The sequence below is a fragment of the Plodia interpunctella genome, chromosome 16 (assembly GCF_027563975.2).
Source record: "Plodia interpunctella isolate USDA-ARS_2022_Savannah chromosome 16, ilPloInte3.2, whole genome shotgun sequence".
NCBI classification, from domain to species: domain Eukaryota; kingdom Metazoa; phylum Arthropoda; class Insecta; order Lepidoptera; family Pyralidae; genus Plodia; species Plodia interpunctella.
The window spans coordinates 8,348,796-8,363,291 of NC_071309.1; the positions used below are offsets into that span (position 1 = coordinate 8,348,796).

The 14,496-nt window shown below is 35.7% G+C and overlaps 1 protein-coding gene across 3 annotated transcripts in view; it reads right to left on the reverse strand.

Annotated features, from left to right (window-relative positions):
• The window catches only part of ds (dachsous), a 301,443-nt gene that overhangs the window by 3,308 nt on the left and 283,639 nt on the right, over positions 1–14,496 (reverse strand). For all 3 annotated transcript variants that reach the window (XM_053756979.1, XM_053756980.1, XM_053756981.1), the window contains 11 exons: positions 13,079–13,251; positions 12,476–12,705; positions 12,144–12,330; positions 10,815–11,241; positions 5,545–5,892; positions 5,251–5,405; positions 4,045–5,116; positions 3,202–3,922; positions 1,837–2,960; positions 1,149–1,439; positions 190–481 (listed from right to left, as the gene is read on the reverse strand). In XM_053756979.1, the coding sequence (XP_053612954.1) occupies positions 190–481; positions 1,149–1,439; positions 1,837–2,960; positions 3,202–3,922; positions 4,045–5,116; positions 5,251–5,405; positions 5,545–5,892; positions 10,815–11,241; positions 12,144–12,330; positions 12,476–12,705; positions 13,079–13,251 (5,020 nt within the window). The remainder of the gene's footprint in view (positions 1–189; positions 482–1,148; positions 1,440–1,836; positions 2,961–3,201; positions 3,923–4,044; positions 5,117–5,250; positions 5,406–5,544; positions 5,893–10,814; positions 11,242–12,143; positions 12,331–12,475; positions 12,706–13,078; positions 13,252–14,496) is intronic.

A 14,496-nucleotide genomic window follows, 5' to 3' on the forward strand; every position in this document is an offset into this window, starting at 1 on the left:
TCAATATCAATTAATTGGGTTTTGTGATTTAACAATAAATTAAAAATTATCTATCTGCGATTTTAATTCATTTTATTAATGTTATGAATTCATTTTATTTAGTACTGAATTTTGAATAACGCAGATCTTTTGGATGTCATAGAAAAATTGTATTATTAAAAAATCTGATAGCAGATTAAGAAAACTAACCTGTATGTATCCTGACCGATGAAGGGTTTGATTTCTGAAGTGGCTCCAGCGCTGATCCTTACAGATGTGACGGTACTTCTGTTGGGTTTCCCGTGATCGGTCGCTACGATAGCTAATTGAACATCTCTTTGGTTCTCAGGTAAAGCGCTATAGTTCACGAAGATGGCTCCAGAGGCTGCATCGATGGAGTAACTCTTGGTGGAATGGAGGAACGAATAGGAGATTTTTCCATTGTCACCGCTGTCGAGGTCATCAGCGTGAACGGATCCAATTTCAAGGATACCAGTGCCTTCTGAAATGTAAATTGAAACAGGCCTTTAGTTTAATTCTTTCTATATTTGTGAATATAATCGCAATTGGAGGTTTTAGTTTAAGAGTAATTTATTAGTTTATTTTTATAAGTTATTATATTGTTCCCATGGTGAGATCTTTTTACCATTTTCCTTTTACTACTAATAATGTGGAATAGGAATTATATGCAGGTTCTTAATCAAATACTTTATATACGTAAACATTACATAAGAATAAGAACAATTTAAATTCCTTGATTTTTATACATTGTGCTATTTTAGTCATGTGACTGTTATTGCTCTGGTCGACCACAATGATAACAAAATTTAAGTTATGACAATTTCCTCAAAATCTCTCTTTCGCTTTTGTGTTCTCGATTGCATTTTCATCCATTATCTGAATCCATTGGATTCTATCAAAAATATACCTTAAAATATTGAAGATTCGGCTGTGGTTGTACAAACATTTTTTTTAAGATAACCACTTATTTGACGATAATCCTGGACGAGTCTGTTTCTGAACTGAAATAAATCTTGTTTTGTGTCCCTTATTTATTGTCAACAATTTTAGTTTTGTTTGTATCGGTGAATATATTATTTTTTAATTATTTTTCAAAACTGCGCATATACTGACGTGAAGTGTTAGTTGGATATAATTAATTTACTTACCGGGTAATATCCTGTTGTAAGAAACGTCTTCAAATACTGGGCTATTGTCATTTATATCTGTCACTTTTATGGTAAGCGTAGTGTTGGCTACATGTTCACTATCCGAAACAGTGACGTTAACTTCATACAGTTTCCGTGTCTCATAATCCAGAGGCTTATTCAATACTATCTTCCCGCTATACCTATCAATGGAAAATCTATTTTCAGCTGGTGATATCGAGTATTTTAGGGCTGGATATGTGTCAACGTCGTTCGCCGTAACAGATGTCAGAACAGTCCCCACTTCCGTTCCTGCAAAAACAAAATAAAATATTACCAATGACGGCACTCCGTTTGACTGCAGTCTCGAAAAATAATCTAAAACAAAACTGCTGCCGTTGTACCGTGATAAAAAGAAATAAACAAAATGCAAACCGTTGGGGAGGCACCAGTAGAACATGCACTCGAAAAAATTTAATACGGCCCAATAAATATTGATCCTAAAGGACTCCGTTTATTTAATCTCTGTGCAGGAATCGAAAAGTCACAATGTAAGCCAGCCCCGGAGTCGGGAATACAAATTATGTAAAATGCGTCCCTCTTTGTGAATCGCTTTTTGTTATACCAATTTATTTTGAAAAGTCTATAGGCCGCGCTACAGCAATTTAAAACCGAATACGTAAACGGGTGCAAAAACTTGAATACTCACCTTCCGAAACAGTGATGAGGTTCGGTGGTGGGAATGTCGGCTGGTTGTCGTTCACGTCGACGACATTGATCCGGAGAGTGGCGGTGCCCGTCATCTGAGGGTCTCCCTCGTCGGTTGCGATCACAGTCAATTTATACGTCTCTCTTATTTCGCGATCCAACACTATGTTCGTTTTCACTGAGCCCGAGAAAGCTGGTTCGATAATGAATGCGTTGTCATGGTTCCCGTCGACTATATGGTATAGAATTCTCGCGTTCACGCCGCGGTCGCCGTCTGTTGCCGCCAGTTGAACGACAAATTCGCCTTTAGCGTTCCCTTCTAAAACGTTCGCAATATATTGTTGCTGCGTAAATCTGGGAGCGTGGTCGTTTTGGTCCAGTAGATTTATTGTTACATCACAATAACCGTATAAAACTGGCGAGCCCTCTGTTCGTGCAACTACGACCAGACGCCGCGTAGGGCCTGGATAAGATTCATAATCCAAGTTTGCCGAGTTGTTGACTCTTATTACTCCTGTATTAGAGTCGATTTCGAAAGCATACTGATCATTTCCGTTGCCGATTTCATAAATGATTCTCTGTCGACGACCGTCGCTCCGTACCGCGGTGACGTGTAACACATGTTTTCCGTAAGGCATATTTTCTTCAATCGTAACGTTGTATGTTGCATTTTGGAAATTTAATGTGGTTTGGTCGGAATAATCACCAACTCGTATCTCGATGAGTCCTATTGAGCTCTGTGGCGGGTTCCCTTTATCTTTAGCCATTACTTTTAAATGTATTAATTTGCCGTTTTCGCTAGCTAAGCTCTGACTTGCAGTTAGAACGCCTGTTGTTGGGCTTATTCTAAATTTATGATTAGACGTATCTAAAAGTTCGTATAGTATTTCAGCATTAGTTCCAATGTCGTTATCCGTGGCTGACACACGAAGAAGACTCTGTCCAGGCGGGGTTAATGAAGCAATTTGTTCTTTGAAAGGGTATTTGGTGAATATAGGCTTGTTGTCATTGACATCGCTTATCGTGACTTCGACTGAGACCCTTTGGGAACGTGCGATGTATCGACCTTCGTCCGTAGCAACTGCTTCGAAATGATAAATGTTCGTTTTCTCTCGATCGAAATGACTGTAACATAAAAGATATAAATATTATTTAAAGATTGTTGGCTTTAAAGCTGATATTTTTAATCAAAACAAAGAGACAAGTAGTAGATTTAGATTAACAAGTCTAAATAAGTTTATCGAAATAATTCAAAAAGGTAATGTAATTATAAATATAAATTTTTTTTCTTTTCTGATTATTTTTATACTAAATAGGAAGACGAGAAGTGATTTTACGAAATCCTCGATCTTATATAAAAACTTACCCAGTGGTGAAAATGATTCCAGTCTTATTATCAATTCTAAAAAGCCCTTGACTTTCATTTGCTAATGAATAAACGATGCGCCTGTTGAATCCCAAATCAGCGTCAGAGGCTCTCACTTTTATTACCGAGGTGTCAATCGGGGAGTCCTCAGGAATGGCAGCTGAATAATGGCCTGTATCAAATACAGGATCATTATCATTTTGATCTTCAACCATTATGGTTATATTACATGATCCTTGCAAGGCTATAGGAGATCCGTGGTCGAACGCTGTTATAGTCAAATGATATTTCGCCTGTGTTTCACGATCCAAAGATTTAGCCGTTAGTTTTCCAGTTGTTGAATCAATTGAAAATTTGTTTCCATTATTGCCAGAGGTAATACTATAGGTTATAACCCCGTTAGCACCAATATCTTTGTCCATCGCAGCTACGGTGTGTATTATTTCAGGGTCATTATTTTCAGGAACAGCTAAAGTGTAACAAGATCCAGGTTTGAAAGTTGGTGGATTGTCATTCACATCCAATACATTGACAGTAACTGTTGTAATGTCAAAGTTTGTGGTAGATTGGAAAGTACCAGAATCTGTTACGTATACAGGAAATGTATAATAATCTCGTTCTTCTCTATCTATTTTACTTTTCACAGTTACTGTACCAAGTCGTTCATCTATATTAAATTTATTATCAGCGACTCCACTTGGTATAGAGTACGTAAGATTTCCTGGAAAAGAAAATAATACATATGAAATATTACCACTACTTTTAATTTTCAAGTAAGTTTTTTGCATGGATAAGTTATTACTTATCTATTCTAGAATCTAGATTATAAGAATTCGCCCTTACCTGTATTACCCCTGGAGGATTTTGCTGCCACTCTGGCCACAAAGCTACCAGGACGTATATCTTCGCTGATATTAGCTTTGAAAGAAGATTCTGTAAACCTTGGAGGTACATTCGTTGACTCTTGTAAGTTTAGAATTAACGTCATATGACTTTGTCTCGGAAATGGTACGCCATGGTCGGAAGCAGTCAGATTTAACTTGTATATACCCGGTCTTACTCGCGCTATTTCGGATGAATACTTTTTCGACAGTATTAATTTTCCAACGTCATATTCCATAGAAAAATAAGCGTGATCATTTCCACTTGAAATGTAGTAAGAGATTCTTCCATTATCGCCTGAATCTGCATCAACTGCTAATGCTTGATAAAGAGTGCCAGACAAAGTGTTGAGAGATATAGAAACTCTATCAGCTGATACGAAAGTAGGAATATTGTCATTTGCGTCTGTTACTGATATATGTACAGTGGCAGACGTAGCCATCCTTTCTGAAATGTTTACAGCTAAATCTGTAGCTTCAATAACCAGCCAGTAGTCTTTCAATATTTCATAATCAAGTCCTGATGTGAGAGTTAAATATCCAGTCAAAGGGTCCAGACTAAAAACATCTTTTGCTGAAGGAAATGATGAAATGACATGAAAATTCAATTCTCCATTCGGACCTGTATCCATATCTTTGGCTGTAAAATTATATACTATCATTCCAATTGGTGTAATTTCCGATATTTCTATGTTAATAGGATCTTGTGGCCATTCTGGTGCATTGTCGTTTACATCTACTATTTCAATTTTAATTGTAACAGCACTGCTTTGAGGATTATTTGTTGCTGATGTATCTAAAGCTCTAACTTCTAGTCTATATTCATCTTGGATTTCTCTGTCTAACTGTCTGGCAACAACTAGAGAGCCAGATCGTCTGTCAATTTCGAATGTTCCAGGAGAATGATCTGTCGTTAAAGGCATAAGAAGATAAGATATTTGTTTTTCTTCTCCATTAATCAGATTGCTTTGAATATCACTATCACAGCAAGCGACAGTTCCAACTACATGACCAATATTTGCATCTTCTTTGACCTGTAAATAAATAAGTACATTTAATAATTAATCAAGATTTACTTTGAAGAAGAATTACTTTATAGGACCTTACTTATTCATTAAGATCGATTGTAAGTTTTGTTAAATTGTACACAAGTTGTGTGTGTACTTACTCTAAATGTTAAACTGGAGCTGGTAAAAGTAGGACGATTATCATTCAAGTCCAAAACTTCTACCTTCAGTTGCCTCACTGTTTGTCTTGGTGGACTTCCTCCATCAGTAGCGGCTACAGTTAATCGGTATATCGATCTCTCTTCATGATCAAGTACTGAAACAAATTAGAACTTTTTTTAACTTCAATGAACATATGTAAGGTACAGTTTATGTATATAAGGTATGTTTATATTGATTGTTGTGATTAATTAACATTTGTGAATAATAGAATAAATTTCATTAAATACAAGTACCTGTACTAGTTCTTATAACTCCGGTTTTAGAATCGATAGCAAAAATACCGGCGCCTTCAATATCTCTATCGTTTAAAATAGAGTAACTAATAGAAGAGTTGACTCCATTATCTCTGTCTATAGCTCTAACTCTTGCCACTTCTGCACCAGGCTGCTGTTCCTCTCTGACGCTAACCACGTCTTCTCTGGGATCGATTATTTCAGGAGAATTATCATTTACATCTGTAATTTTTATCGATACTGGCACTCGACTAGACTTTGGTAGACTCCCTTGATCTCTTGCTTCAGCAAATAATGAATAAGAAGATTTATATTCACGATCCAACATTTCTCTCGTTGTTATGACACCTGAAACAAAATTAATTTATTATTCATATGAAAATAGACAGCGGAATTAACAATACTCTTCATCCCACACTTCATGAATAACTAATGCCTATTTAAACAATGACAAAGTACAAGAGACAATAAAACAAGGACTTATATATTCATTGGAGATTAAAATCAATAATAATATTACTTTTGATTTTAATATTATAAATACTTATGGTAATAGTAAAACAGTACACGTATTAAATTAATTTCACGAAAGAATTTGTCAATTTCAAAGCGATCATCATAAAGTTCAAACCCAAAATTAGGTATTCATAAAAGAGATCGCTCGAGGCGAAATACCTATGATTATCCGAAGGTCCACTCCGTATTGGGAACCTAAAAATCGTGATGACAGAAACGGGGAAGGACGATAAAAGTTATTTTATTAAAAAAGTTTAAATGAAAATAGTTTCAAACATGTAGTTGATAAAGTTGAAATTGGTAGAATCGGAGTAAAACTTGCCGAGAGATAATAAGATGTGGCAGAGGCAAACGTAATGAGCGATGTGAAACGGGCTTTAGAAAAAAACTGTTCGACGTCGTTGTTATTTTCTCTTCTCACAAATATTGGAGCGAGACTGCACTTGTTTTCGAAGATATAGAGACAGGTTTTAGATAGACCCCAAGATGCCATTATGAATTTATTTATATAAAAAAATGGATCAATTGGTTTATTATCTATTCTTGCCATGTTTCTTTTTGGTTCACTCTGCGGGAATACAACTTATATATAGTCTAATTTAATGCATATTATAAAGATTAAGTGTTCGTAAGTTTAGGAGGTAATATTTGATTTCTTTCATCAGTCGAAAGATATGGGAAGTATTTTCCACGAGCGAAGCCCTGAGATGCAGCTAGTGTACGTAATTTCTGTCTTTCAGACATCGTAACAAAATCAAAGCCTTCAAAAACAAGATCTTCACATGCATTTTTCACATCAAATTTCATATTATATAGCAGTTTTTCAAAAAGCTACAAACTACTGGCATTTCGGAGAGACCACTGCTGAGAAGAAATGCCCAAAGAAACTCATTTTAAACAATGTTGGTCCCTATCATGCCAGAAGGGCTTCCCATTATTGTTTCTTACACATTCGTGTCATAATCGGCAAAGTTGTTCACTGTTTCTCATAAGTACGCTCGTCCGTGAACGATAGGTTTAATTTAAAATTACTGTCTTGATTATTAATCAAGCTTTTAATGGCAATTTTTATTTAAAGGTCATAGTAGTCGAGCAAGATTGTCGCGGCAGGAGGCAAGTACACTGAATAGTGATGTCCATCTATCGGTGGTCGTTATCGATAAAATTGGTGAACAAGAAATAAATAGATCCATGGCCATATTTTAATAAAATAATAATGTCTAATAATGTCTTATTAAATCAAATAAATATTTATGTATTTGATTTAATCAGACACTAGGCTAGGGACAATTTAAACAATATTTTTACATTTTTAACTTGGCAAATAAAGCGGATTGCTGCCACATAGCACTGGTTAGTTCCCAGTCCCTCTCTATTTATTATCATGAAAAAAAAAACACGGACCTCAATGCCCTTGTGGATGGATCAATATTTATATACAGATTAAAAATCGGTCGCAGTGGTGGTGGATATATTAGGTACTAGATGTTACCCGGGGCTTCGCTCCTAAAATATAGCCTAAAATATATTGGATAATAAACCTTTCTAATGGTGAAAGATTTTTTGAAATCGGTTCGTTAGTTTCGGAGATTACCCGCCTCAATCATACAAACTCACAAACGCTTACCTCTTTATAATATTAGTATGGATTAGACTGGACATAGATAAAGAATGGTAATTGATGCTGTATTAATGGCGGAGCAAAATTTTAATAAGGACACGATACCTTATTTATAGTTTTTCAGGACTATCGATAACCAAAACCGATGGCGGATCGGTGCATCACTAAAATGGATTTACACGCGTCAATTGCAAGTTATATGCGTCGTCGCTCGCGCATGCGCCCTGACCCGCCATTAACTATTATTAAAATATTGCTATATAGGAGCTTGGCTATTCTCTCCAATGTTTTATTACAAGTCCGACCACGACCAGATACTGTCGTCGAGTATTTAAAGCGCATACGTTACAAATGTTCTTGTAAAATGACGAGGTTGTAAAAATGTGGCTCATATGCAGTGATAATCATGTGGTAATAGATTAAGAGTAACTATCACATGAGAGCCAAATTCTCTATTCCAAATTCAAATACCGATTTTACGAACGGCCTATCAGACATCAACCCGCTTGGGGAATGTTGTTGTTAGCTATCAAGACTGTTCCTTGTTGCCTCGTACGCCATTCACGGGAGTATATCAGAGTATATAGTGGTACTGTTCTAAGGCGGATATCAGACGTCATATTCTGCATGTGCAACAGGCTAAAATTTTCTCACAATTTGTCGTTTAGTTTGGCATCCCGTCTAATACTCGTAGTTTTGTTAATGTAACGCATATTGATTTAAACAAAAACGAAATTTTCAATTTGATGAACATAAAGTTGGATATAGTATTATAGAGATTTCCACGCAGTCGTTAATTTGTATGTACGTGTAGGACGTTGCGTTACAACTCGTTTGCTTGACGGATACCTTTTATTTTCAACTGTTCTCAAATGAATTATACACATGATATACAGCTGGAAAGGAACAGACGATCTTGTGACTATAAATCGTAATAATGATACGCACTAACGCATTGCCAATAAAAAGTATTCATTGCAATTACGAGAGATATGAGAGCTGTATTAATGATTTATTTAAGCTATATGGATACCGTTTTATATGTAATTTATTGTGTTTTAAATGTGTTAATGATTATGGAAGAAATATATGTGTAAAAGTTTTATTTATTTGGCAACGTTATTAATGCAGACCTTACTAACTTACCTAAACTGTAACGGGACATTTAATAAACTCAATAAACCCCGAATTTGGATGATTTTTCCCCGGACACTCAAAGTTTAACAGCAAAAAATGAGTTTATATATCTAAAACGTTCTGACACTTCAAAAATGCCCTCGAAACTAGGTCAATTCGAGATGGATGGGCAGATCATAAATCACATATTTTTCAGACGGCCAAATTTTACCCCATTAAGAAATCATGCTGTAAACCTGTGACGCGCAAAAACCCTTAACCTAACTATAAACAGCTTGCTTTTTTCGGTGTAAGCGGCACCAGACCTGTTAAAATCTACTTGCGCTCTATCGGAAGATCTGAACCATATACAGATGTCATTCGAATGATTTAAAGGGGGAGGTGGAACTTCACTAACTAGCTCGTGGGGTGTTGATCGGAGATAAACCGAATTGAGATGGAATGGTGCACCATTCATCAGTCAGTTAAACCGACGGTAACGAAGAACCCCTTTTTTGAGAACACCCATATGAAGAATTTACAAAACTCACACGATCGCGCGATAAAAATCGATTTAACGGTCGATAATGAACTTGCTCGGTGACGATTCGAAAATTTTTTGAATTTAAGGATTGTAAGTTGTTACGACAAACCGATCAAGATTCGTTATTATCATGGGTATTATTGAACCCGTGAGTAGAACATATAATATACATAAGCTTCCTTATTAGTTATAACACAGAAACTACCAAATTTATTTATTTACAGATAAACTTATAAATCGATCAAACTATTTTGAAGCATGAAAAATTCAAATGTTCACCAACAAAAACATCGTCAGGTAATACAACAAAACAATCTTAGCATTGGCATAGAAAAAGGCAAAAAACCGACCAATATTCTATGAGAAACCTCTCCACATTGCTCCGCATTTCTCTAAGGTTATGCTTGTGTTTGTCTAAGATGTTTGTCCAGTCGATGAGTCTTTTACATACTTTGGGTTTTAGTTCTCAAAGTGCCGCGGAGCAAACAATGCTCGAGTGGCACCGCGGCCAGGAATATAATTCCTTACCTGATCAAACACTGGACTGTACAGGAGAATTAAAACTAGAGGCTACACTTTATACCTCTAATATTTGTGCTTTGGCTGGGTTCATGAGGATATGCTGTGACAACTAAGATTGCTGAAGACCGTGTGATATGAGAAGATAAAATAGGAAGGGCTCTGTAGCATGAGAAGAAACCGGAAAAACGCTCAAATATAAATAGGGATAGAGATAGATCGGGGATTAAAATTTCTTAATAATATATCTTAATTATACCTCTATGTATATCTTTTGTGTTAAGTTCAGAACACTCGCTCGCAAATGTTGGTTATAAAATTTGAAAACTATTAGCAAATATCGATGCTCATCTCTCGAATTGTATTGTAATAGTTGTAATAGTTAAATGTGAATAATGGCACCTAAGTGGAAATACATGCTTGTTGAAAACAGCTTGGGCTCTTTAATATTCTACTCTGTCTGAACCCTCGGACTTACGGTAAAATTGCATTATTCTAAACGGCAAGCGCCGATGTAAATATGCTTTTAGCCAGCGAAGGTATTAGTTAATTAGAATTGATTTTACTTGCAGATGTAACAATAAATGATTTCAAGTAGACGTCTAAACCAAGTTCCTCAAATATTGTATTTATAGTCTGTATAATATAAAAATATACCACGAACTGTATAGAAATTTTTGAAAAACTTGAAAAAATATTGTAGGATGTAGATAAAATGAACTTCGATTGCATGAGAAGCTGATCCCAGGAGCCTGGTGAGGATTTTTTGGAAGGCTGCTTCTTTAATTGAAATGAACTATACAATTTCATGTTTCTCTCAAAACAGTGTTCAAACAGTGTTCTTTTGAGAGGAATATTTCACTCAACGATCGATGTCGATCAATGTTTTAACTTTCAATTACTACACGTTAATTAATTACAAAAAGGTTTCGATATTGTAACAAAAGTACATACCTGAGACAGGGTTGACGACGAAACTAGTATTCGAGGGGAACAAACTATATCGAACCATAGCGTTTTCTCCCAGATCTGCGTCAGATGCTGAAATCGTCCCGACAAATGCTCCCGCTTTCAAATTCTCCTCAACTTTGAATTCATAGGCAGCTTTAGTGAATACTGGTTCGTTGTCGTTTGCATCTATAACGTTGACTATAAGAATAGTTTTAGCGAACAAAGGTGGTATACCGTTGTCGCTAGCTATAATACTTATTCTGTGTTTCGATGTTGTTTCTCTGTCAAGGGGTTTCGCTAAATACACCCAACCAGTCGTTGCTTGTACATTGAAGTATTCTTCATTGTTCGAGTTGTTATCTGATGCTATGCGGTATGTTATACGAGCATTGTTTCCTGTGTCCTTATCGATGGCCTGGATTTCGAGGATCTGTGAAAAATATGACATATGAAACACATGACTTGGTATTCTCATTAATATATTATCTTAAATGTTAATAATAAGTATGCAAAAATCTGTGACTAAAAATAAAAATATTACATTAATATTAATTTTGGTGGTAGGATAATTTATAGAGAAGCACAAAATACAAACGTTTTATTTATTAAAAATTCAATTACTTTTTTACAACTATGTGCCGGCCATTCCATTAGTTAAAATGTTGTGAAGCTTGAAATAAATAATCCTGTGTAATATAGAATATCGAAGACATTGTAACGATTCAAGATCAACGAACGCTTCATTAACAAAAAAATATTCAGTTACTTAACTAAATTCAATTTCTAGTAGCAGATTCATCTTATACGGCATAGTCGATAGGCTCGAATCAGATATGCCTTATTTAGAATACGATATCGGCATCAATCGAGTCGATACTCGATTATTCGATAGTCGATGGTTATCGATATTATTTGTAATGCCATCGAAATGACACTTGATTAACAAATGATCGCATCGATTCCGGTTCCAATTGTAGTATTGTACGAATCATGCGTTATAATTTAAATTGTGTATGTCTACCGTTACTCTTTATTGATTTTTTTTTTTCTATACATAAATAGCAATGTAATCAGCTTTAATATCATTTTTCACACTGGCCTAGATTTTTTATTTGAATAAATTCATCTAATATGTGGCGGAATAAATTCATGTAATATTAATCAGACTATGCACAAAATACATTCTCTTCTTTCATTGCATCCATAAAGTTAACAGTTTGATGTCATTCGATTCGATCAATATAATCCATGACATGTTTACGTTTAATTCAAATATTATCGTACAAATTAAATTTTATGTTCTAAAAGTCTCCAATCTAAAAGTATCCGTACCTTAGTATTAATAGCTTCAGATTCCAATACATTAGCAGTATAAGAGTCATGTTCGAAAATTGGGGGGTTGTCGTTGACATCTTGGACGTCCACAGATAATGTGAGGTTGGCAGAGAGGGGAGGGGAGCCTCCATCTCTCGCAGCTATGATCAATGTGTGTCGCACCAGGTTCTCGTAATCCAAAGATCTAGAAAAAACATTAAAATGTCGAGTTAGATAACATGTTATTATATTGTAATTTCATATGTGAATCTGAAACAATGGGCGTCACAAAATATTGCAACCAAGACAGAAAGATACACCCTATGACACAAGCCAATAGTAACACATACCTTAACAGCGTCACCAGTCCAAGTTGACCATTCACAGCGAAGGTATTAGCAGAGCCGGTAGCTGATACCAGACTGTAGTCTATCTGACCATTCTTTCCACTGTCTTCATCAGTAGCCCTGGCCGCGTATACCACGGAACCAATCGCCGCTGACTCTGCCACGGACACTCTGACTGAGGACGTGCCAAACTCTGGAGCGTTGTCGTTGACGTCTTCTAGAGTTATCTGAACCTGAGGAGCAGTATTTGAGCATGTAAATAAATGTTCCACATAAAACTTGTATTGTGTTGATTAAACTTGATTAATTTTACTAGAACTGACCCAAAATCAATTGGGATTCAGGCGAGGGTCACCAAAAAGCTGCTGATCAAACATGATCTAACTATATTCTGGCTTCAACATATAATATCAGCTTCATTACACTGTAATTCGGATACAAATATGGAATGACATGCAAGATTAGTTTTAAATACTTAAGCTAGATAGTTTGATGAAGCCAAACGACGAGTCGATGGCAAAGTAGAAATCTAAGTCCCAACATATAAGACTTGATCAGACATACATTACACAAGATAAAACTAAAGAAACTATTGTGTAAAATCACCTGTGTTTGGTCAAACCCAGCTGAGTTGCCATTAGTAGCTTTAACACTGAGTAAGTAGGAAGCTACGTTCTCCCTGTCGAGCTGGCCAGCGGTCCTGATGACACCAGACGAGGGGTCGATGGAGAAGTGGTGATCAGGGTCCCCGGACAAAATGCTGTAGCGGGCTGGTTTTCCTGGTGGAAAAACGGTATATTCAATGTTGATAAACTGAATACTATTACGACATTTGAAATTTTAGAAAAATCAAAAGGCTGCCAATACAAAACTAAGAATATTGAATATATTGAAAATCAAAATGAAAACATCATTCTATCACACTTAAGGAAACATTTTCAGAAATCTGAATAATTATTAGACATCTGTATTGTAACTATAGAACAACGAACCTTACATCTTTCATATTCTGGATTAATTTCCAGGAACGTCATATACCTACCTGATCTACAGTAAGGATTTATTGTTTCGATTCTCATTTCATTAGTCTGTGGAAGAATTCGTGGCGGGAATCTCATTTTTTGTTTAGTACAGTTTATCAACATTGGAATTATTGGAATATTCGTATGATAACCCGCGAGACTGTGAGAATCTCAACAATGTTGAACACAAATAGCGTCATTATCTCAAATGTTCGATGAACACGTCAATCGTTTGTTTTCAGCTATCGGGCGTCTGTGCGGCACATACAGACAGTACATATAGTGAATAAGTTAATAAGCAATCATGTAGTAAGTTGCAAGAAATACTGATTAATGCAAAGATGTTGTGTAAAAAGAAATCTATTTTGTCGGAAAATAACAACAGAATAAGGTATCTTGTCCACATGATTGAGCGTGTATACAATGTTCATTTTTTGTTTTTCCGCTGTACATTTTTCATGGCCTGTGGACAAGCACCCATTATGATTAATATAATACTAATAACCGTATGCTGATACTAATAATTGTGCCAACACGCGTTGTGTATGTATGTGTGTGCACAACATGTCTAAATCCATATACCTACCACAACAATTACTTAAATAAAAATAAAAATACTCTTGAATTTATTATGTATATAAGACTAACTTTGCCCGCGGCTTCGCCCGCGTTAATTTTCCGGAATATTATTTCAAGAATATTGATTGATTAGATAGAGCGTGAAGAGGTACCTAACAAACAAATAAACGAACATACTTTCGCATATATTACTACTTTATACTAGCTGCGCCCCGGGGCTTCGCTCCCGTGGGAATTTCGGGATAAAAAGTACCCTATATTCCAGGTTATTTACCCGTGTACCAAATTTCATAACAATCGGTAACAAACAAACTTACTTTCGCATTTATAATATTAGTTGGGATTGGGAGTATAAATGTGTGCATAAAAGGAACCAACCTATCTGAATCGTAAAACTGAAACCAGACACCAAAATGTTATTGC